This window comes from Octodon degus, unplaced genomic scaffold (assembly GCF_000260255.1).
Source record: "Octodon degus isolate 3935 unplaced genomic scaffold, OctDeg1.0 scaffold00009, whole genome shotgun sequence".
NCBI lineage: Eukaryota > Metazoa > Chordata > Mammalia > Rodentia > Octodontidae > Octodon > Octodon degus.
In genome coordinates, this window is record NW_004524585.1 from 10113809 (window position 1) to 10136768 (window position 22960).

Below are 22960 nucleotides of genomic sequence, written 5' to 3' on the forward strand. Positions count from 1 at the left end.
TGATAGGTCAATGTGAAAAGACGAACGATTGAATAATGAGAAACTGGTTTCATATGAGAACAAAGAAAACAAAATTATGAGGAAATCTTTGACATTCATTACTGGTGAACCATTCAAAAATACAAATAAGAATGTATATGCTTACACATTGTTGTTCTGCATGAAAATTGGTACAACATATCTGAAGGGCATGCCATATGTACATATGACAAATCCAGTGATTTACAAAAATTAGCTATGTTTAGAAATTTATGCATATCTAAGAATGATCAATAAAGTAGTAGAAATTTATGTATAAGGATATAACTTATAGCATTACTCATAAAAATGAAAATATAGAAATAAAATATAACTGAGGCTTGATTAAAGTAAAAACATACATCAGTGAATTTCTATTATGCATTATATTAATTTTTAGGTGAATATTTGCTGATATCAAAGTCAGTAATAATATTGTTATGTGAAAGAAATAACAAATAATATATGCAATGTGATAACCACTTTGGTACAAAATTGATGAGTATACAAAGAATACCTGTGGATGATGAAATAATAATTTTTGAAATAATTTTCAACATTTATTTATCTCATTTGCTTTTCTGTAATTTTAAAATTAAATAATGTGGGTCATTTTCCTTGTTACAGAAAATTGGTATTGTTGAGTATGAAAATATGTGCTCAAATTTAATTAGAAGGATTTGTTCAAAAGCACTGATGCAGGGCTGGAGAGATAGCTCAGTGACCTAAGTGCCTGCTTGGCAAGCACAAGGTCTCAAGTTCAGTCCCCAGCCCCACATGCCATGCCAGTCCTAGAACCCCAGGTGTGCTTTGTTGGCCCCAAAACCAAGTGTGTTGGTGCATGCCCATAATCCCAGCATTGGGGGGCTGAGCTGGGACGATCACCAAAAGTCTGAACCATGCAGTGAGAGACCTTGTATCAATTTTTAAAAACTCAATTAATTAATTAATTAATTAAAATATTGATGAAGCACTCCTAAGTTATTTAGGTGTGATTGAAAATACAACAGCAAACAGAAACACCCAAGTTTTGGAGGTAGATTTATTTACATGGACGGATGCTGATCAGGCTCAGTACCAAAATATCAGGCTCCGAAGTCTCATGGAGGTAGGTTGTTAAGGGGGTTGCAAAGGGGAAGGACAGAGGCAGAGTACTCACTGTCTTCCATTGGCTTTTACAATATGCACCCTAGTAACCAGCTGTGCATCTTGACCAACCTTGTCTAGGAGTGAGAAGCAACTGGAAGTGCAACAGAAACTAAAGTATGCTAGCTGGGGGGCCATTTTCTGTTACAAAAACATTTTCAATCACATTTTCTGTTATGTTTCAATCACATTTTCCCTTATGTGATTGAAAGACATAATGAATGTCTAGACTTTTAAAATTTGTTACAGTAAAAGATACCTCGCCATTAATCCTCCTGAAATACTCCTCTTCAGACTCTTCTCCCCTCATTCTTGCCACTTTCTGAAGCAATTCTGGAGGTCATCTTTCTTGGGTGTCTTTAGTGTCACAGTTACAGCTTCCTTAATGTCTTGCATTGCTTTCCTGGACAATTACTTTCATGATCATTTTGACTCTGACGAAGTTGCATGTCAGATCTGGTTGAAGAGGTGGGTGAGGACGCCCTGTAGTCTCTGTATGAGCCCGCCCTTCCCATGGAGGCTGTGTCGCAGCCCCACTCACCGTGCTGCTCACACCTCGTAAAGACACTGCTCTGGCTGCTTCATAACTGCTTGACAAAGTGGAAAAAAGGGTAGAATAAGTGTGTTTGAAGTAAGGGAGAAGGTTTCAAAGAGGGTAATGGAAATGTAACTTCAAATGTTTTTAAAATTTAAACAACATTTAATGCAACAAAATTTAATGCAACATTTATTTTTATTAGCCCTTGTTTATACTTTTTTACCTCTTCCTGATGAAAACATAACATACTTAGTTGGCCAAGAATTGGGTACAGGCTACAGTTACTACTGGCTCCTGTCTAACCCTGCCCCACACCTCTGCCTACCTATACTTCCTATTCCTAGCCTTACTCTAAGAAGTTAACCAGAACAGCCAAGTGTCTTATGAAAGACAAGAAATATAAAACTCCATTTCAAGCAAAATAAAAAGTTAAATGATATACACAAATGCCACCTGCTTGAACTAGCCCCAGTATATGAATATTAAAATGTTTACAAAAGACCTGCTAAGGGGATAATGGTTTTCTTTTTGCACACATTCAAGCAATTCTTAGATTTTCAGTGTTATTTTTATGCAAATAAAAATGTCCTAATTTTTATTAATATGTGGCTGTCATTACTTTGAATTATGTTCATTTAACTTAATGTAGCATTTAAGAACATTTTAGAACATGGTAAGAAATGAGCTTAAGCAGATTTAAAATGAATTAGTGAAAACCCTAAAGTATTTCTTCTATTTTTAAAGAAACCTTTTTTAGTTTGGAAAGGGACCGTCTCAGCACATTTTTGACCCACTAGGCCTTTTGCTGCTTTTCTTTTCTTTCCAATTCCAGCTTTCATTTTAAAATAACCTAAAAGTAAAATATTTCTCATGTGGAAAAAACAACACCAAATTATCTAAATTCTGTAAAGAACATCATTTTGGATGCAGTAAGCCTTTTCCTTTTGAATTCTCAATATTCGGGTATAATTTTTTTTCTTCCAGTTTGCTCTGGAAACTTTAAATGAACAATATAAGAAACTAAACCAGAAGTTATAGTTCTCTGACCTAGAAAATTAGGAAGAAGATGAGGAACAGATGAACAAATGAAGAGAAGGAAGCCTCCCCACTTTGTTTGTGTTAATCAAAATCACATATTCACAATCCTTCTAGTATCCTAACTGAAAAGATCAAGTGTTACAAAGAGCAATGTATATTTTTCCAGCTGTCTATAGGTCACAGAAAAAGGAATGAAATGACCATTTCCTATGATCCACTGATGGCTCAAAATCTATTTTAAAACAAGTCCACAATACTTTAAACACAGCTCCTAAATAATGCTTTAAGAAAAATTCAATTTATATTTTTAGAGACAAAAAAAAAAAAAAGGAAAATTTAGCCCATATGCCAGGGCTTGTTTAAATACCAACATGTTTGAAATTACAGCAATAACAGTTTCCATAGCAAATATGATACACAAAAATAATGAATTTAGCTTTGACTGAATGCTATTAAGAGCCTGCCTTTTCAATAAGCTAATCAAGACCTCACTTAGATTTAATTAGTTGAAGCAGCAGCTTCCAAACATCAGGACTTCACAAAATGACCATATTTCTCTAATGCGTGAGTACACCGTACAAGAAAGATTGTAAGGTTATTAAATGTTTCATTTTACTGAATGAGAACACACTAAAGTCTAATGTGTATTTTTTTTATAATTACCTACTAATTCACTGATTTTTTAAAAATATATATTTAGTACAGGGTCTGCAGGGTCTCACTACACAGATCTGATTTGTAGTGATCCTTCCTGTTTTTCAGCCTCCCAAGTGCTAGGGTTACAGGTGCGCGCCACCATGCCTAGTCTCATTTGACATCTCAGGGTGCCCCTAGGGACAGGGCCAGCACAGAGGCTGGGGATCAGACTTCCAGTCCCTGCATCTGCCTAAGCAGGTGCTTTAATCTGCTGAGCTATCTGGCTGGCCCCACTGATTCTTTTATCTATTCAATAAATGTTTCCTGTGGCTTTTTTGTATGTTAGGCACTGCTGACAAGTGTGTTGGAGAATAAAATTTCCTCTTCCTTTATAAAGCATGGAAAAATTATAATTTAGTTCAAAGCATACTTTAAGAGAGCACAGGTAGGAGAGGGAATGCAAGGATGGGACAGGGAAAACTTCAAGGAAGGTCAGTACTGAAAAATGAGGGGATTTTTAACAGCTCATGTTGGCTGTCAAAGGGCACTCTATGGGACAGTTAAAAAAATTAGCCAAATGGAAAAGCTTTAGAAAAGATAAAATGTGCTCAAGGCCAGGAGAGTGCTGGTGTAGGAGAACACTGGGGAAATGAGAGTGGAGACAGACTATTTTGCAGAGGATTTCACTGTCGAGGTAAATGTTTAGACTATTTCTAAAAAGGAACCTGAAGGGTGAGAGTAAAAAGATTCTCATTGGAATCAAAAGCCGTAAGTTTGAGTGTCAGTTTTGCTCTTTCTCATGAATCCTTGAGGAATTCCTTTAATTTTCCTGAGTCTTCAGCCATTTGTAGAAGTCCATACCTAAGTCACATGCTCCTTTGTGATTAGATGCCATGCAGCAATGGCAGGATGCCGTACAGCGTCTGACTGATGGTCCGAGATCACTGAAGTTTGCTGGCTGTGGATATTTGTTGAATTACAAAAGTTCAGATTGAAGAAGATTAACGTGGTAAACTGTAAGTCCAAAAGAGAAACTGAGTAGGAGGGAATGAGAGGAAATGAGAGACTTTGTGGAATGGAAAAGAGGAAAAGGAAGTGAGAGATACTTGAATTGTGTGGATGGAGTGGGATGGGAGAGGGAGGGCTCAAAGATGTCATATTTTAAGCAAGAATGGTGTCAGCAGAATTACAGAGATTGGGTATAGAGGGTGTACGAGAGGTGGAAATTGCCATATAGTTTTGACCTGTTGAATTTTAAATCCTAGGATTAGAATTTGAGACCTTATGACTATATTTAGCTAAAACTGTTCAACAGCCATTAAGATGACTTATGAGGGGGCTCAGAGGTTGACAAACAGATCAGGGTATCAAATGCCTGAGGGAAGAGGTCTTTGTGATGCCAAGGGTACAAAATCAGTGAAGGAACAAGACCGAGTACTGAGTACTTTCTCTGTTGGGCAGGTGAACAAACAAAGGAGACTGGAAGAGTGGCAGAAAAAGGACTCAAAGATGGGGCATGAACCAGGTGGTGAGAGGAGGAAGGAAGACAACATTCAGAACAATAAGGGAGTCATAAGTATTACATGCAATAGAGGCCAAGAGAATAAGAGCTCGACTCACGAGGCACTATGTAGCCACCTCAACAGCACAGTGACAGCAGAAGCCACAGGGTCAGGAAAGAGAGAAATCAATAGTTTAAAGAAGTCATTATTTTATATGTTAAATAAATAAATATATATGACAAGTAATCAAAAGCATGCACATAGCTATACCTATATTTTTATAAGTCCTATGCACTAACTAGTCACACCACTGGAGCTCCCATTTCTTTTTAAACTAGGTTTCTTTTCTTTCTTTCTTTTTTTTTTTGTTTTTTTGTTTTTTTGTTTTTGTATTTTACTAAGGGTCTACAGAGTCTTACCATGTAGCTCAGACCCTTAGTGATCCACCTGTGTTTAGCCTCCCAAGAGCTGGGATTACAGGCATGTGACACCAAACCCAGTCTCAATTGCTGTTTCAGTGTCCTGGGGATGAGGCCCGCACTGCACACCTGGGATCGACCTTGGACGGCCGCTATGTCTGCTTAAGCAGGAGCTTTAACCCACTGAGCTATTTGGCTGGCCCTAAACTAGGTTTCTTTTCTCATCCACTAATCTAGTTTCTTGTGTACTGTTATGGTCTATATCTCAATGTCTTTCTCACCCAAGGTCTCAGGTGCACATACATGCAGCTTTTGAGACGTGACTGGATCATGGGCTTACGATAACCATCAATGGCTTAGTCCACTGTGGAGTTTCTAGCCAACTTGGTATCAGGAAGTGGGATCTGGTAGGGAGAGGTGGATCCCTGGGAGTGTGGCCTGGAAGGGTTCATCTCTTCTGCACTCCTACTTTCACGCTTTCCCTCTTTCCTGTTGCCATGCTTCCCTCCTTTACAGACTGCCACTATGCGCTGAAACCTCTACAGACTGCCAGCTAAAATAAACCACTCCTCTTTAAATTGTAGGTATAGGGTATTTTGTCCCAGAGATGAGAAAAGTGACTAAGAGTATCCTATATACATATCAAACACTATATTAAAGCATAGTGCTCTGTATCTGTTTTTTTTTTTTTTTCTACTTAACCACATGATGACTGGAGATCTTTCTCTGTGATGCAAAGGATCTCTGCCTACTGTATGATTTATTTGATTGGCCTTCTTTCCTACTGGCAGACTTTGGATTGGTTACATTAAGTTGATCAAAAAGAGCAAAGTCTTCATGGCTCATAAGGCGATAGTTTTCTAGACTAGGGTTCTAACCTACCCTTTGCTGGTTGACATGCTAGTGTAGTGGGATCTTCACATTTACCAATAGAGAGCTGCACCCATCTCCCTCTCTACAGTCCTTCCCTTTTTTATTTTATCTCTGTCATCATTGGAGTATTCAATTTCCTACTCTAGAAATCTCCCCTAGCCTTTCAGTACAATCCCTATCACAATTCATTCCTGGAAATAAAGAAACTAATGCACATTGTAAAGACTTAAATCCTGAATGTAGGCATCTGAGTGACTTAGCCTTCACTTATAATCTGGTAAAATATTATATATATATATATATATATATATATATATATATATATAGAGAGAGAGAGAGAGAGAGAGAGAGAGAGAGAGAGACTGTTGGGATTGGAAGTACCTTAGAAGTTGCCTGGTTCCTGATTTTACAGCCGTGGAAATCTTAGAGAACTTATTCAAACTCCCATGGCAGAAATAAAGAGCAGCACTGCCTAGAGTCCTTACTCCTAACCTAGTGCTGTTTCTGTTACTTCCTGACACCCCTATCTGCCTTCAATGGTATTTAAATGATAGATACTTTGCCCATTTTTGGAAGCTAAGGGTGCTTCATTTGAGCAGGAAAGGTATATGGAAAATGTTTTAAGGATCTGGGAAAATCCTAGTGCTATACCTGAGAAGCCAAAGGCCAGGTTCCTCCTTCAGTGTTGACACTGACTCTTAATGCACCTCTCAGAATTTATGTCACTTTTCCATGTTTTAGTTGCTCCAGACACACTTTGGCATCAAACCACACAGGCTTTGCTGGAATTATGAAGGCTGGTGAGGTTACCTTTATAAAAATCTGTAAGCTATTCGGATGAAAGCCACACTGTGTCTAGAAATGACAGATTGTCAGATACACAGCATAGACTCTTCTATGTCATATTGGTTTATTTGACAATGTGAGGCTCCAGCCAACTAAGCCCCCATTGTCATTCTTTAATTGTTATTTGTTAAGCATTCCCTTACTTGCTACCCGAGGAGATTTTTGTTTTGTTTGTTTTTGTGCTGGGAATTAAACTCAGAGCTTTGTAGCATGCTAAGTGTGCACTGTGTAGTGGTTGACCTCATTCTTAACCTATTCTTAACCTCATTGACTCAAAGTTCACTTATTCTAAATCCTGGAGTTTTAAAATAACAAGGTCTTCATTTAATCCCTCTGCCCTTTGTTTTCTCCATCTACCAGTTGAGGAAAATTGCAGGGCTGAGATGAGGATTAAGTAAGTTAATGTATACAGAACACAGCCTTGTACGTAGCAAATGCTTGGTAAGTTTTAGTGGCTTTTAGTATAACTAGTTGAAAGTGAAGGGCCAGGGGCTGGGGAGATAGCTAAGTAGAATAAGCACTTGACTGGCAAGCACAAAGCAAGGGCCTGAGTTCAATCCCTGGGGTTCTGCCAAAAAGAAAAGAAAGTGAAGGGCTGGCCAGATAGTTCAGTGGATTAAAGCTCCTGCTGGGCAGATGCAGGGGCCCAGGGTTCAATCCCTGCCTGCCCCTGCCCCCATCCCCAGAGTGCACTAAGACTAGGCGTGGTGGTGCGTGGCTGTAATCCCAGCTCTAGAGAGGCTGAAAACAGGAGAATTTCCTACGGAGTTACATTTGTGTAATGGGACCCTGTAGACCCTGTGCTAAATACATTAAAAAAGAAAATGAATGGTTGCTTATGGATACACACTTCCTGTTTAAGATAAATAATATGAGTGCTTCTTGGGTTAGCTTTTTCTTCTTTTGTGTGGAGTACACTGAAGATTTCCACAGGTGAAGTAACAAGGCTTCTAACTGTGGAGATACAGCCATGGAAATGAAGGCGAGAAGGAGAGAGGGGCTGCTTAGACCACAGAAGCTTTATGTTTCTAAGAATTTGGTTCTTCAGTTGTCCTGTTGTGTTAGCCTTCTTTGACTGCAACAAAGTATCTGAGAAAATTAACTTACATGGAGGAAAGATCTATTTAGGCTCATATCCTCAGAGGGCTCAGTCTATGATTGCCTGGGCCCATTACTTTCATCTGTGGCAGGCAGAACATCATGGGGGGTGTCTTGGTTACTTTTTACTCGGCTGGGACAAAATACCAACACCCAAAGTGAAGGAAGGAAAGGTTTATTTAGCTCACAGTTTGTGGAGGTTTCAGTCCATATCCACTGGCTCCAAGGCAAATTGCAGCAGTTCACAGGGGCAGGAAACAACGAAGAGCAGACGAGGAGCATTAGCCACAGCGTCCATCAAGACTCTCTTCCTTCTATGCTGACTGCAAAGATTGGAACTTCTCCCAAGTGGCACAGCTGCAAAGTGGCGCGAGGAAGACCCGGATGTCTCCAAGGAAGCAGAGCACAGATGCCTTCCTCAACTCCTTTATATATCCTTTTGCACATAGTCACTCTGGGGCACATCCTCCCTGCCCTAGGTCCCCTCTCTGCCTTGCAGGGCCAGCCCCACAGCCCAGTGTGTGGAAGGGAGGAGCCAATTCAGCCAAGTAGCCAAGTTGACACAATGTATCAACCACTACAGCAGGAACATATATACAGTGGTACCTCAGCCCACAAACTTAATTTGTTCTGAGTTTGGAAAAGACAGCCATGTTTGAACTTTTGTGGGAAAGGTAGCTGTGGTCATGCTTATCATCTGTTGCAGTTTGCAAATAAACAAACAAAAATTTGTCCAATGCTTGTTTGTGAAGCAAGTTGTTTGGAAACAAAAGTATTCATGGACTAAAGTACCACCGGAGGAAAGCAAAGCTACTTACCTTATGGTGGTTGGGGAACAAAGAGAAAGAGGAAGAGGCCAGGAACCCCATATTTCTTTCAATGGCACACTCCTATGCCCCAACTTCTTATAAGTAGACCCCACCTCCAAAAGTTTCCATCACCTTCCAAAGTTCCATAATCTATCAATAGCACCTAAGCCTTCAACACATGAGGTCTGGGGAGACAGTTAGGACCCAAACCATAACACCCACTCAACATGGCATCTCCGGCATTGTGTGCTCAATCAACCCTGGCTGATAAGTGATTTAATAAAGTTATGAATCCATTCAAAGACAGAAGTAGAGAATGGCCATAAGGAAGGAAGTCTGGCTGGTATTTTGGGATTCCCAGAAAAATGGAGAGAAACACTTAAAGCAGAGAGAAGAAGGCTGAGGAGTAAGGGTAACTGTTGCACAATGCACTGAGACTCTAGGTCTGGAGATATAGAGGAATAACTGTGTAGCTGGACAAGCAGGTCCACAGAAGCACAGTTTTTGTTTTGAACAAAGCCAGCTATCTTAAGGAGGCAGCAGAGAGTGCTCCTTTGTGAAAGTTATAGTCTACAGAGATTTCTAGTTCTTAAAAGGATCATTCTGAAGGTGTCACAAAGAACACCTTATTAGAGTGTCTGTCTCCCTGAAAATGAATCTTTCTTCTTTTGTACTCAGGGTGTTTCCCTGTTAATAATAGCCTCCTACAATGACCCCAAGTTGTTTCACAGCTTCTCTGAAAGTAAAAGCTATTCATTGTTTAGGTACTTCCCCCCCCCATTCCTAAACGCACTCCCTCTCAATTGGGGTCACAGAAATGCCATCCCTATTAATGCATCACCACAGAATCAAGAGACAAGTTGAAGCAACTGTCTTCATTTTCTTCCTCATCTTATTTATTTATGTTGAAATAATTTTCAATGAAATTTGACAAGCATTTACCTCACACTCACTCTGAGCAAAGCACCATGCTAGATCTCATGCAACACAAAGACATGGTTTTCTGCTTCAAAAATCCCTTTTCTTTGCAAATTCTTATGCTGACTGGCAAATTACTTCAGCATGATTCTTCAACTTTACTATAGTATGGATTTTGTTTACCTGCTTTCTGTGCTCTGCAAGTTAAATTTGAGGACATTAAACAGAAGTCTCAAAAAAAAATCATCTCCATCATCCCCGTGCTTTCTTTATACTTTATACCTATTGTAGAACTTAGCATTTTTACATTGTGTAATTACTCACTTTTATGCATGTTGGATTATACAATTTGGGCAGGGAACAGGCACAGGGATGGGTGCTTGAAGGGTGAAGTCAGAAGATCTGTCCTTGAATTTGAGGCTGGACTCAGATTCAGCCATACAATATTGACCGCTAATTAATCGCTAAGATCCTCAGTTCTGCTTTTAGAATTAGAAGATAATAAGATTGTTGATATGGATATGGAAATCAGTGACATGTTGATTTTATTATTGCTGCATGATCTAGCAAGGGGCCTTGCCCATGAGAAAATGTTTACTAACATTAAATTTCTGAAGAAATTATACCCACCACAGACAACCACACTGAGATATATTATTATCTTACTGGCATTCTTTTCCTGTCGCAGGTTGAAAGCTTATCTATAGTGCCTTACTAGGATCAGAGAGGAGTGTTTGCACGGATCAAGCAGAATTAAAGGGCAGGTTTCCTGGAGGAGCTGCCATTTTAGAAAGCGTCCAGAGTTCCTCCCTTCATGCTTCATGGCCTTACTTCTATCTTAAAGACTGATGATTATAATAGGGAGTCCCTAGTAGCATAAAGTATAGGCTCTGGATAATATAGTTGTGTGTTCAAATCAGGGACCTGCCTGAACTAGTTGGACAATATGGATAATGTAAAATTTTATTTGAGCTTAGTTTTTTCCTCTGTAACATGAAGATCACATGGGATTTTATAATTAAGATTAATATGTTAAAAAAGAAATGAGGAATTATTGAAGTATGTTCAACACACATGGACTATTATAACACTTATCCTCTGTCCCTGAACATTAATTGAACAACTACTATAGGCTGGGTGCCAGATAGATAATGGAGGTAAACTATGCCATCATGTTAATGGCGGACAGAAGTAATGGCAGGTTGGCTTACAATCTGACAAGTGTTATGGTATAAATAAGAACAGGTTGCTCCAGGAACAATAGAGTAGCACCTCTATGACCAGAAAATAATCATTAGAAATCAGGAAAGGATTCCTTGAGGGAGTCACTACTGTGCAGAGCTTGAAGGCAGAGGAGCAAACCAGGTGAACTGACAGGCTATACTGAACAAGGACTCAAAGATCTGAGAAAGCATGCCCATTTGGGAAGATGGAGAGAACTTCCATAAAATGTAGCTATGAAGATCTGTAGATGCTAATCAGTTTGCTCTGTGAGAGGAAGGGTTTGTGCTCTTTTTCTGAGAGAACAGAGAGGCATTCGTGGATACAGTCCTCTCAGAGAGTTTAATGAGACCAGCAAGTTAAAAAGGTATCTTAATGTCACAGAATTAAACGTAGGTCGAGTCTTCACACATGATATTCAATCCTTGTTAAGGCTCATGGGCGACTTAATTCACCTCTGTAATTTCATGGTCAGCCAGAGATAACACCTGTGAGATGTAAACGGGATTGTGCTGGTCAAATTCGAAGCATCATCTATGTCCCAAAATAAGCATTTTAAAGACGTATCCGTTTTCTTGGCCCAACCAATGCGTAACCAGAATACAAAGCACATAGCTAGGCCTCTGTCTCCTCCCTTCCGTCTCTCTTTCGCAGAGCAAACAGCAGCAGCCCAAGCGCGGGACACAGAGGATGTCCACTCAAGCGAGCACTCACGCCTAAGCGATGATTACAAGGCGGCCGCAAGGAGCCTGGCGCCAGCCGGGGAGGACGCGCATGCTCAGCGCGCCGGGCCGGCATCGCGAAGGTGGCGGGGAAGAGAGCGCGGGCGGGGGCCGCGCCGGCTGCCTGCGCATGCTCAGTCCGCTTCTGCTCTCCATCTAGTGCCGCAGCCGGAAAACCGCAGCGGCGGCGGCGGTGGCGGCGGCGGCGGCGGCGGCGGCGGCGGCTGAGGGAGGAACAACCCAGCCGGGCGACAACTGGGGGGCGGCAAAAAAAAAACCAAAACAAAACTGAGGGGCTTCGCTGAGAAGGCAGGCTCCGACAGTTTGAGATTTGCAGGCTCCCAGGCCACCGCCTCTGCCGCCCGTCCGCAGGGAGGAAGAGCCGGGAGGCGACGGCGGCCGGAGGAGACGACGACGTGAGGGGAGCGCGGAGGAGGGGACGGCCGCCGGCGGCCTGGGCGCCGCAGTGATTTTGACATTTTCCCGGGCTGGGTCCGCCCGGCCGCCGGCCCTGCTGCGCTGGGTGGGTCACCCCGGCCCCGCGCGCGCCCCGCGTCCCGCGCGTCCCTCCGCCCGCCCGCGCGCGGCCCGAGGGCGTCCCCGGCTGCGAGGGAGGCGAAGGGAGGGAGGCTGGCGTGCGGGCATCGCCATGGCGGGGACATTTTCCACAACGTGATTGTTTAAGACTCCCCCCTCCCCGCGCGCCTTAAAATTCCGGGCCCTTCCAGCCTCCACCCTCTCCCAAGCCCGTGTGACTAAACCGAGACAAAGGGGAGGCGGCCTCGCTCACACGCGCACTCGCGGGGCGGGTGGACGGACGGTCGGACGGAGGGACGCGCGGACACGGCGCCGCCACATTCCTGTGCCCGGGGGCAGCGGGTCCCGCGGCAGGCGGCGGGCTCGCGGCGCGCGGCGGAGCTGCCGCCCGGTCGGCCGGGGCCCGGAGGGCCTGGCCCGGCCCCGATGCTGGGAGCTCGCCTCCCCGGCCCTCCCCACGGCGAGGCCGCAGCATGTGAAGGTTAGAGCCCGGACGTCCCGAGGAGCCGCCGTGAAAGATGGGGGATGCTGCGGACCCCCGGGAGATGAGGAAGACCTTCATTGTGCCGGCCATCAAGCCCTTCGACCACTATGACTTCTCCAGAGCCAAAATCGCCTGCAATCTGGCCTGGCTGGTGGCCAAAGCCTTTGGGACAGGTAAGTGGTGGGTCTGCCCTGCCCGCTTCCTCCGGATGGTGTCCACATCCCGGTTTTTGTTTAGTGATTCTCGAAACCCCCTCCGTGCGAGTCTTTCCGAACAGGTTCAGGGAGATCATAGGAGACTAGGACGAGGAGAGAGAAAGGAGAAATAAAAGAAAGCGGGTTCGGGCATCAGTCAGTGAAGGTCCCCTCCCCCCGCGTGGTCAGGGTGCATTTGACCAGATATCTTTTGTTGGGTGGAAAAAGGTTTTTTGTTTTTTTGTTTTTATTGGGTGAGGAATTTGTCTTGTTTTAATTTGTGGTATTTTCCTCCCTGTTCTGCATACATTTCCCCTTCGGTCATAATTGTGATTACACTACAAGAAATCAGAGTTGGTTTCTTTATTGTCGGCTGACGGTGGACAGCAGCACATAGTACTGTGTTGATTTTGACATTTGTAATGGTGGCTGTCGTTTGTAATCCTTAGGATGGGAAGTGGCCGGTATTGCAATGTAGTGTTAATTTTTGTCATTCTTAATGCCTGTATCAGTCCTCCATACACATTTCATGTTGATACAAGCCATTTATTAGAACCAGTGTTTAGTTTGCTGACTACAGGGTGCTGTTTTCATTTCATATTAGCAGTGAGGCTTGTTCCTCTCTCCAAATGTATTTTGACTTAATAAATTAAGAGCAACAAAAGCATTCTCCTTTGGGAAATTTTTTAGAAGCATTTGTTTGAGGGCATGTGCTGTTGACACAGAAGTTCTGTAATACAGTGATAATTAAACACTCCCTCCATGACCCAGACTTTGTGGAATAACAGGAAAAAGGCCTCTTGTTGTAATTCCTTAGCTGTTGCTTTAGGAGCCCATGTTGTAGAATACTTAAAAAATTAAGAGAGCTGGCTTTTCATTGGAAGATCTTTCTGTAATTTAGTCTGATAATTTTCAAGAGTAATTTTGCAAGATTTCTTTTCCTTAGCTAATAAACTTTGGATACATAAAATATTTATTGAGAAGTTACTTAATGTGTACAAACCTTTCAGTGGATGTTAAGTACACATTTTTGTTTTGGATGGGGATGGTGAAAACTTCAGATTTACTCATTAAATGTGTACACAGCTGAGTGTATCCAAGACTTGTGTGGCTTTCAGTGTTTGGAAAGTTATTTGAATTAATTTTGGGAGAAACTTTATTTAGGTGTAATTTTATGTAAGTGACAGGCCAAATTTTATTCAAACTTTTATGCTTTGATATTGAACCAGTATCAGGAATTAATATAATCCTTTTAAAATAATTAAAATTAAAAAAATTTTTTTGGAATTAAGCATCTCGAGTATTATATAGGGAAAACAAAATATTACTGTTTTTTAAAATTTCCCACTAAGAAAAGCACTGTAAATAATTATTTTGGTTTTAAGTAGCATACTAAATATAATATCCATTTGGAGGGTAAATGGAGAATATTTATATAGAAAAGATAGAAATTTATATAGTAACCTATGTGGAAAAGGAATATGTAGAAAATGGAAGGCAGAGCATAAGAGAAATGTTTTTTTCCACTTGAAACAGAGGATGCCAGTAGCACAGGTGTCAAAATTTTGCTGTGTCTTCACAAAGACCTCCAACCTGAAAATGGCCTACTTTCTGGATATGTGTCAGGCTGAAATCTGGACCACTTGATAAACACACAATGAACACACTTGAGGAGAAAAGAGGTGAAAGAAACATAGTATCAATGGAATCCTACTTCTCAGCTACTCTGGTAGATGCTTTGTATTAAGTTGTACATTTGGGGTTCATAGCTCAGTGATGTGGACAGTATGTACCCCATTTAAACAGGAGAGCTGCAGTTAAACAACTCTTCCACTATGACACTGTTAGTAAGTGGTAGAGAAAGTTTTCATTTGAGGCCTGCCTGCAAAGGGTAAGATACTAGTGAAGGTGGGACATGCCTGTTAGGTATTCAGAACTCTAAATCCATAGTTCATTTATTCCTTCATCAACCCTGTAGAGGTCATTCTTGTTTTGCAGATGAAGAAAACAGGCTCAAAGATTAATTTGTGTACAGTTCAACATCTGACCCTTGGTGTGTGCTACATACTACTTCAGGTTTTCTGACTTCTTGCTTTTTACTCTGCACCATTTTTCAGAGTAACCTTTAATCTTCAAGTGTAAAAAATGTGCACATATTGCATGTTCAAGTTGAGTTTTTTTCTTTAAAGGTTGGACAGTTTCTAACTCACTTTCAGATGTTTTAGATGAATATAGTAATACTTAGTTTCATTTGTCTTGGCAGCAGTTGGAATAGAGAAAAAGATCATATACAAATTAGGATAAAAGTGAGTTTAGGAGACTTTAAGATAAAGTGACTTTGACTCAGGAGGCTGAGGCAGGAGGATTGCTGTATTCAAAGCCAGTGTAGGCTATAAAATGAGTTCAAGACCAGCCTAAACTACATACTGAGATGCTGTCTCAAAAAGACACAAACAGTGACTTTGAGAGCTAGGTGTGGTATTGCATGCCTGTAATCCCAGCACAGCACTCTAGAGGCTGAGGCAGGAGAATTACAGTGAATTCAAGGTCAGCCTCAGGTGTGTTGTGAGTTTGAAGCTAGCCTAAACTACACAGTAAGACCCTGTCTCAAAGAAAAAGAAAGAGAGTTGGTATTAAAAAATTAATATATTACTAAGAAAGTAACCTGACATGTTGCTACATGCAGGTAATATCCCAGCTACTTCGGAGATTAAAGCTGAAGGATTACAAGTTCACGTGTACGCTAGGCAATTTAATGAGATCCTGTCTCAAAAAAGTTACCCTCCAAAAAAATGTTATGCTTGCACACCTCATTTTTTAATCAGTAGTTTTTTATTTTTTTTTTATTTTTTTTAAATATTTATTTATTTTTATTTATTACATTTATTTATTGTGTGTGTGTGTGTGGCCAGCTCAGCCCACCAGGGGGCGGGGCTGGCTGGCATGTGGTGCTGGAGGATTGAACCGCGGTCCCTGTGCTTTGCCAAGCTTGTTTCAAGTAGGTGCTTTAGACCACTGAGCCATCTCTCCAGCCCAGTAGTTTTTTAATATATAAATTTATAGAGTAAACAGAAAAGACTTTTACTTTTTTAAGTTCATGTGCTACATTTATACAGAACACATTAATAGACAAAAATATTTCAGTTACTACCTAACTATAATCACACCAAACTATAACTTAAAAGTTTTCAAGTATGATTTGTTAAAAATCTCTTTTAACAATGACACAGGGTTTTTGTTTTGTTTTTGCTAGCAAACCAAAATTGACATATAAAAAGTGGTTTTAGAACCATAGGTTGGAAAAGTCATTTAAATAATGAAGTAAGTGAACTGTAAAAAATAAAACATTAGCATTGTTAATACCTAGAACACAAGTAGGGAGTATTTATTAATTTAGTTTGAAGTCATATCAATAGCTTTAAATAATGTTCTTTTGTTTGCCCTAAAAATATCCAAATAGCCCAAGTGTTAGTTTATTTTGTGGAAGATTTTTTTTATCAAAATTCATGATTTTTGATCAAATGAAGAAAAAGTTTGTTTAGATAAATTTATAGCAATAAACATACACTCTAGCTGCTTCACATAAATGGCAAAAGAAGAATTTAACCCATTCGAGCAATAACATGACTGAATTTGCTTTAACTGCTCTTCTCCCTTAAGTACTTTGAGAAAATGGTAGATGCAGAGCTTCTTGCAGCACTTTTTTTTACTAAATTCTTGAGTTTGAAATTCTTAGCATGGAATTCAGGGCCTAATTTCTAGTATGAAACTATCATTTCCTTTTCTACACCATTTAGTTTAGTAATATAAAATTATTTTCTATTATAAATAGATCGGGCTTTTTGGCACCAGAAATCGGACTCAGGAACCTATGTTTGCCAGGCAGGCTCTGTGCTGCTGAGTTATGTACCCAGTCCTGGATTTCCTATTATGAATACATCTTGTTACATTTCTTTGTATATCCCACAGATCTTTTCTTTTTCTTTTTTTTTTTTTCTTTTTTGATGGAACTGGAGGTTGAACTCAGGCCCTTGCACTTGCCAGGCAAGGCTTATTCTACTGAGCTGTCTCCCTGGCCCCCACAGATCTTTTCAAAATGTGATATAAGCGTGATTGTGATGCATATGTGCAGATTGTGAACACAGTGGGTAACATTGTACTTAAGAGATACTCAGAACAGCCAGGCCAGTTTGGGATATTGTTGCAAGAATCTCTGCAAAAGATAGGCTTGAAATGGGGTGAAAATGAAAATAAAGCTATTAATGTTTATTGAGCAGTTATTATTGTTTGTTAAGCACTTTACACATAGTATCTCATTTTAATCTTAATGATAGCCCTATGAGACAGAAACATGAGGCCTCTACCCATCAGGAAAGTCAGGCTCATGGGTTCAGGAACTCATCCAAAGCCAGTCAAGTTTGGAAGCTAGAATTTGAACCAGAGAAATCTCTCTTCAGTCTGTGTTCTTCACCATTGTACTGTATGATTAGAAGTCAAAGGACAGGAAAAGTAGCAAGTGATTGAAAAGATGTTGTGGAAATTTAATCCTTTGTATTTCTAAAGACCAAATTTGCTATATACAGGAAGTGGCTTAAATAAAAAGAGAAAATAAGAGGATAAGGTCACCCAGGGTTTTAGGGAAGATGAGGTTACCCAGGACTGAGATTTCGTGAGTGGAGGATGTGTTGAGGTACCATTGACAGAAATAAAGAAAGCCGCAAGTTGGAATGGGAATGCAGCATTTCGAAAACAAGTGATGTTTTGGCCACATATTTCATCTGACATATCCAATGAGGTAGACAACTATAAATGTGTCCAGTTTGAGAAGTTCAGGCTAGAAATAATTACTTGGTACTCTATGTAACAGTGTAATTGGAATTTGAAGTAGATGTCATTGTAGAAGGAGAGAAGAAATTTGAGATAGATTTAGAACAGAATACTTAAAATGGGCCTAAAGGCTGAGGAAAAGGAGGTAGAATTAAATCACTCAGAGAGTTGGAGATTTTTTTTTTTTTTTTAATTTAGTACAGGGTCTACAGGGTCTCACTACACAGATCAGACTCATAGTGATCCTCCTGTTTTCAGCTTCCCAAGCACTGAGATTATGGCCACCATGCCCAGTCTCACCATGCCCCAGGGGCAGGGCTGGCACAGCACGCTGGGGATTGAACCCCAGTCCCTTGCCTGCCTAAAAAGGCACTTTAGTCCACTGAGCTATCTGGCTGGCCCAAGAGCTATCTGACTGACCCAAGAATTGGGAAGAAAATTTAAAAAGTATAATAATTCTGAAGCCCTGGGAAGAAAAAGTTTAAAGAGAGTACTCTAATAGTATCAAGTGCTGTAAGTTTAAGCAGTGTCTCTCTTGTAAAAATATAATGTTTAAGTAGAGCAGATAGTGATAGATGTATAACTATAATAGAGTTCAGGAAATCTGTGATAAGAGCTGTATAAAGGAAACAGTGATATTTAGACGGAGACTGGTTAGGCAGGCATGATGTGAAGAGGTCACTTGTATCCTCCATGGTCTGTGAAGAAAGAGCTGTGTACTAGAGTTCAGATCCTGAATAGAGTCAGGCCAAATTGAAAGTATTATTGATGGAAGAAATTGTTTTGAGTAGGCATGGGTTGTGACATCCATGTTGTGTTGGTGAAGCAGTATAGACTGGATAGATTGGAGGAGATTTATGTAATGAAGTAGTGGGAAATCCAGCTTGAAAGGCAAATTGGAACATAATAGTAAGGCCAGGTTAAAGAATTTGGAATTTATTCAGTAGAGAAGCAAACTGTCATAAACATACTGGATTAGAAAAAAAAAAAACCTATTACTACTCTATATCAATACTAATAACGTACTTTGTGTTCATGATAGCACTATTCTGAGCATTTTATATGCATTTTTCTTTTAATTCTAAGAATGACCGTATTAAGTGGATATTATTTCTTCTAAAACACTCAAGTGTATTTTCCAAACTATACAGTCATTGCCTGGATTTGTTTGTGGATGCTGTCATGTGCAGTGTAAGATTTTAGCAGTATCATTCTTTGGCTTCTACCCACTGAATGCCAATAGTATGCCCTAACCTGTTCTTATCCCACTTTTGATGAGAAAACTTGCCAGGTATCTTCTGGGGAGCAAAAGGACCCCAAATTAAGAAGAATCATTGCTATAAAGCTTGTAAGACACATTACCAACTTGCAAAGTATTTTGTACATTCAAAGCAATTATAAGACATCCTAATTTCATAGTTACTTAAATTGAAAATAAAATTTAGGATACATGATGCTTTGCTTCATTTTTCTTTTTATTTATTTATTTATTTATTTCATTTTTCTTTTTAAATGAGAAAACAGGTTTAGAAAGATTTAACTAAATTGCCCCTGTTAGGCCATCCAGTTTTTAGTGATTATACCACAACTTGAGTCTCTTCAGGATAATGATATTTGCATTTTAACCTGTTATATTCTTCTTATTATTTTACTATTTTGTACCACAATTTTAGAAATGTAAGCATTTCTTTTAAAAAGCCAACCCTTAGAAGCCTGTCAGTCTTCAGTATTTTTTGCAAAACTTAAAATCTTTTTTAAAAATGTGTATTTCTATTTGATTTGTATAAAAATGGATGTATTTTGTTTTGCTCTCTATTCATGCTTTACGTTCTCACTTAGTGGATCTAGTTTTCCATTTATACTTTAGTTAGTAAATTGCAAGTATAGTTATGGTATTTGAATGAACTATTATACATTTATTAGTAGTGATAGACCAGATACTTTGACAGAAATAATCACTTCATTTATTACATTTAACATTTTGTCCACTTTTAGGTTCATACAGTTTTTCTTTTTAAACATTGACTCTTTATTAACATATTTCTAAAATAAAGCCATGTATAGTAATATCTGTCCAATTTTCCTTACCTCATTTTCTGACTTCTTTTCTGGGGCATTTTCCTGATGTAACTTTGCCTCCTTGCTGAATGAATAGTCGTAGTAAACACATACCACTCTTGAGTTGTGGTTTATAGTATACACATATAATTACAGAGTATCCCAATTTATTATTCTTACACTTAGGTTGTATATTCTGTTTCTCATTGTGGAATGGAATACATATTTTTAAAACAACTCCTTTCTCCCATGTGTTCTAAGAATTGAATGCAGGAGCACTCTACTGCACAGCTATATCCTTAGTCCTTTAAAAATTTTGAGCTCTAGCTGCCATCTTGGGTCCCCGCATGTGTGCGCCTAATCTCAGCTGGTCTACCCGAGACCCCCTGAGCGCCAGCCCTAGTACCCCGGCTGCCCCATATCTGCTCCGACAAGATGAAAGAAACTATCATGAACCAGGAAAAACTCACCAAACTGCAGGCACAAGTGCGCATTGGTGGGAAAGGAACTGCTCACAGAAAGACGAAGGTGGTTCATAGAATGGCCACAGCAGATGATAAAAAATTTCAGTTCTCATTAAAGAAGTTAGGGGTAAACAATATCTCTGGTATTGAAGAGGTGAATATGTTTACAAACCAGGGAACAATTATCCACTTCAACAACCCAAAAGTTCAGGCATCTCTGGCAGCAAACACTTTCACCATTACAGGCCATGCTGAGACGAAACAACTGACAGAAATGCTACCCAGCATTTTGAACCAGCTTGGTGCAGGCAGTCTGACTAGCTTAAGGAGACCGACTGAAGCTCTGCCCAAACAATCTGGTTGGAAAAGCACTGCTTGCTACTGCAGAAGAGGATGATGACGAGGTTCCAGATCTTGTGGAGAATTTTGATGAGGCTTCTAAGAATGAGGAAAACTGAACTAAGTCAGCTTCTGAAAAAGATCAAACTTGGAAGAAATTACTGGGAGCTGCTATTTTATATTATGACTGCTTTTTAAAATTATTTTTGTTTATGGATCCGATAAAATCTAGATCTCTAATATTTTTTAAGCCTAAGCCCCTTGGACACTGCAGCTCTTTTCAGTTTTTGCTTACAAACAATTCATTCTTTGCAGCCAATTAAGCTGGAGAAGCTTGGGAATAAAGTTTGAAACAGATTAATAAAATGCTTTGCCTAGTAAAAAAAAATAATAATAAAATAAAATAAATAAAAATTTTGAGACAGGGATTCACTGAGTTGTCCAGGCTGGCCTCTAACTTGCAAGTCTCTTGCCTCAGTCTTCTGAGTAGCTGGGATTATAGGCATAGGCTACCATAACCTAGTTTTGGTATTATGTTTAAGAATTCTTTTTTTAAAAAGACGTTTTCAATCAGGCATGATAATACATGACTATCTGTAGTCCCAGCACTTTGGTAAACTATAGCAGGAGAAAAGTTGGAAGTTTGAGCCCAGCCTGAGTAAGTTAACAATTTAGCTGGGTATGTAGGCTAGTGAGAGAAAGCCCTGGGTCGAATCCCAAACACCACGAAAACAAATAGAAGTCTTCATCGTACCTGGAACTGAGCCACTCAGTTTATGTTTTACAGTGAAGTGACATCATCAGAAGACCATTTTTTGAGACATCTCTTGGAATACACTTAAAAATAATTGAAATCATGTATTTTATATATATTTACCACAATTAAAAACAAAAGCCTTACATATAGGATAGGAAGTAGTTTAGAGCATAACTAAGTTGTAAAGGGAGAATTCAACTGGAAAATTATTTATTATGGTCCGGGAAGCAGATTATGGCAGTTTGAATTTGAATAGTTTCATTGAATATGGAGAGAAGTAGATAGATGTAAAAGATAAGACTTATTTGTTGATCAGTTGTATATATAGAAAGAAGGGTGAGATCTTGGGAAATGTTAAGATTAATTTTAGTATTTTGTATTTCATGAAGAGGAAAAAAAGTATTTTAAAAGCCAGAAGAGTGTAGAGTTTAAAAACTCAGAAAGAGAATATTGCCAATGAAGTATAAGATAAAAGGAAGGAGAACGATTAAGTAAGAGCAAGTCTCAAAAAATTCCTTGGATTTAGGACAAGTAGTCATTGATAACTTTGCTGATAATGTTTGAAGAGGAATTGGGAGACAGATGTGACTAGGTCAAATGAATGGGAGATTGTATCAGTTATGATACCTTAATTCCCCTCAGAAATTCCCCTTCATTTTGAATACACTTATCCCCTTTTTTTGGCCATTTTCTGAAGCAGTTCTAGAAGTCCTCTTTCCTGTCTCTGTGAGGTGTGATCAGAAATACAGTGCATGCTGCTTCCAAGTGCCATCCAACTGGAAAGGCAGGCTCATAAAAAGAACAGTGTGTCCTCATCCATCTTATTCACCAGATTTGACACTGTGTGGCTTCATGCTCTTCCACAAAGTCAAAAATTGACCATGAAAGGTAAACATTTTGAACTGATTCAAAACATTGATTACAACTAAAGACATGGAAGAGGATTTCCAGAACTGCTTTAGAAAGGCAACAATGATAGGATATGTATTTGAAGCAAAGGAGATAAATGGCAGTATATATTATAGTTTACTATAATAATTTCTTTTAAAATTTAAACATTCACTGTATTTTTCAGTCATATTGTATAGTAGTGTCTGGTCTCACACCATGTACTACACCTTTTATTTGATCATTACATGAAGGCTCTGCAATTTTCTCCTATGTTATTTCTCCTTAAAATATCTTAGATATGTGCAATAACAGCAAACCTTCATATATTCATCATCTAACTCTCACAGTCATCAATTTGAGGGCAATCTTAGCTCATCTGTAAACACCTCCTATTCCTGCCAGTTATTTGAAGTGAATCCCAAACACTGTAACTTTATATTCCTAAAATATATCAGCACACATATCTCCAAAAGTTAAAGACTGCCTTTTAAAATGTAACTGGCACTGCCATCATCACAGCGCTGTTACATCTCATCACTCCATAGCATAAGTGTGTTTCATTAACATGTGTTTCATTAACAGTTGTAATTCTGTTAGAATCTGTGTAAGGGTCATATTTTGCAAC

The 22960-nt window shown here is 39.6% G+C and overlaps 1 protein-coding gene across 3 annotated transcripts in view; it reads left to right on the forward strand.

Moving 5' to 3' along the window:
• The first annotated feature begins 11999 nt into the window (after positions 1–11999).
• The window catches only part of Camsap2 (calmodulin regulated spectrin associated protein family member 2), a 114709-nt gene continuing 103748 nt past the window's right edge, over positions 12000–22960 (forward strand). For 2 of the 3 annotated variants that reach the window (XM_004625322.2, XM_004625324.3), the window contains exon 1: positions 12000–12978. In XM_004625322.2, the coding sequence (XP_004625379.1) occupies positions 12840–12978 (139 nt within the window). In that variant the 5' untranslated portion in view covers positions 12000–12839. The remainder of the gene's footprint in view (positions 12979–22960) is intronic. The other variant, XM_023707820.1, reaches the window with a different exon arrangement.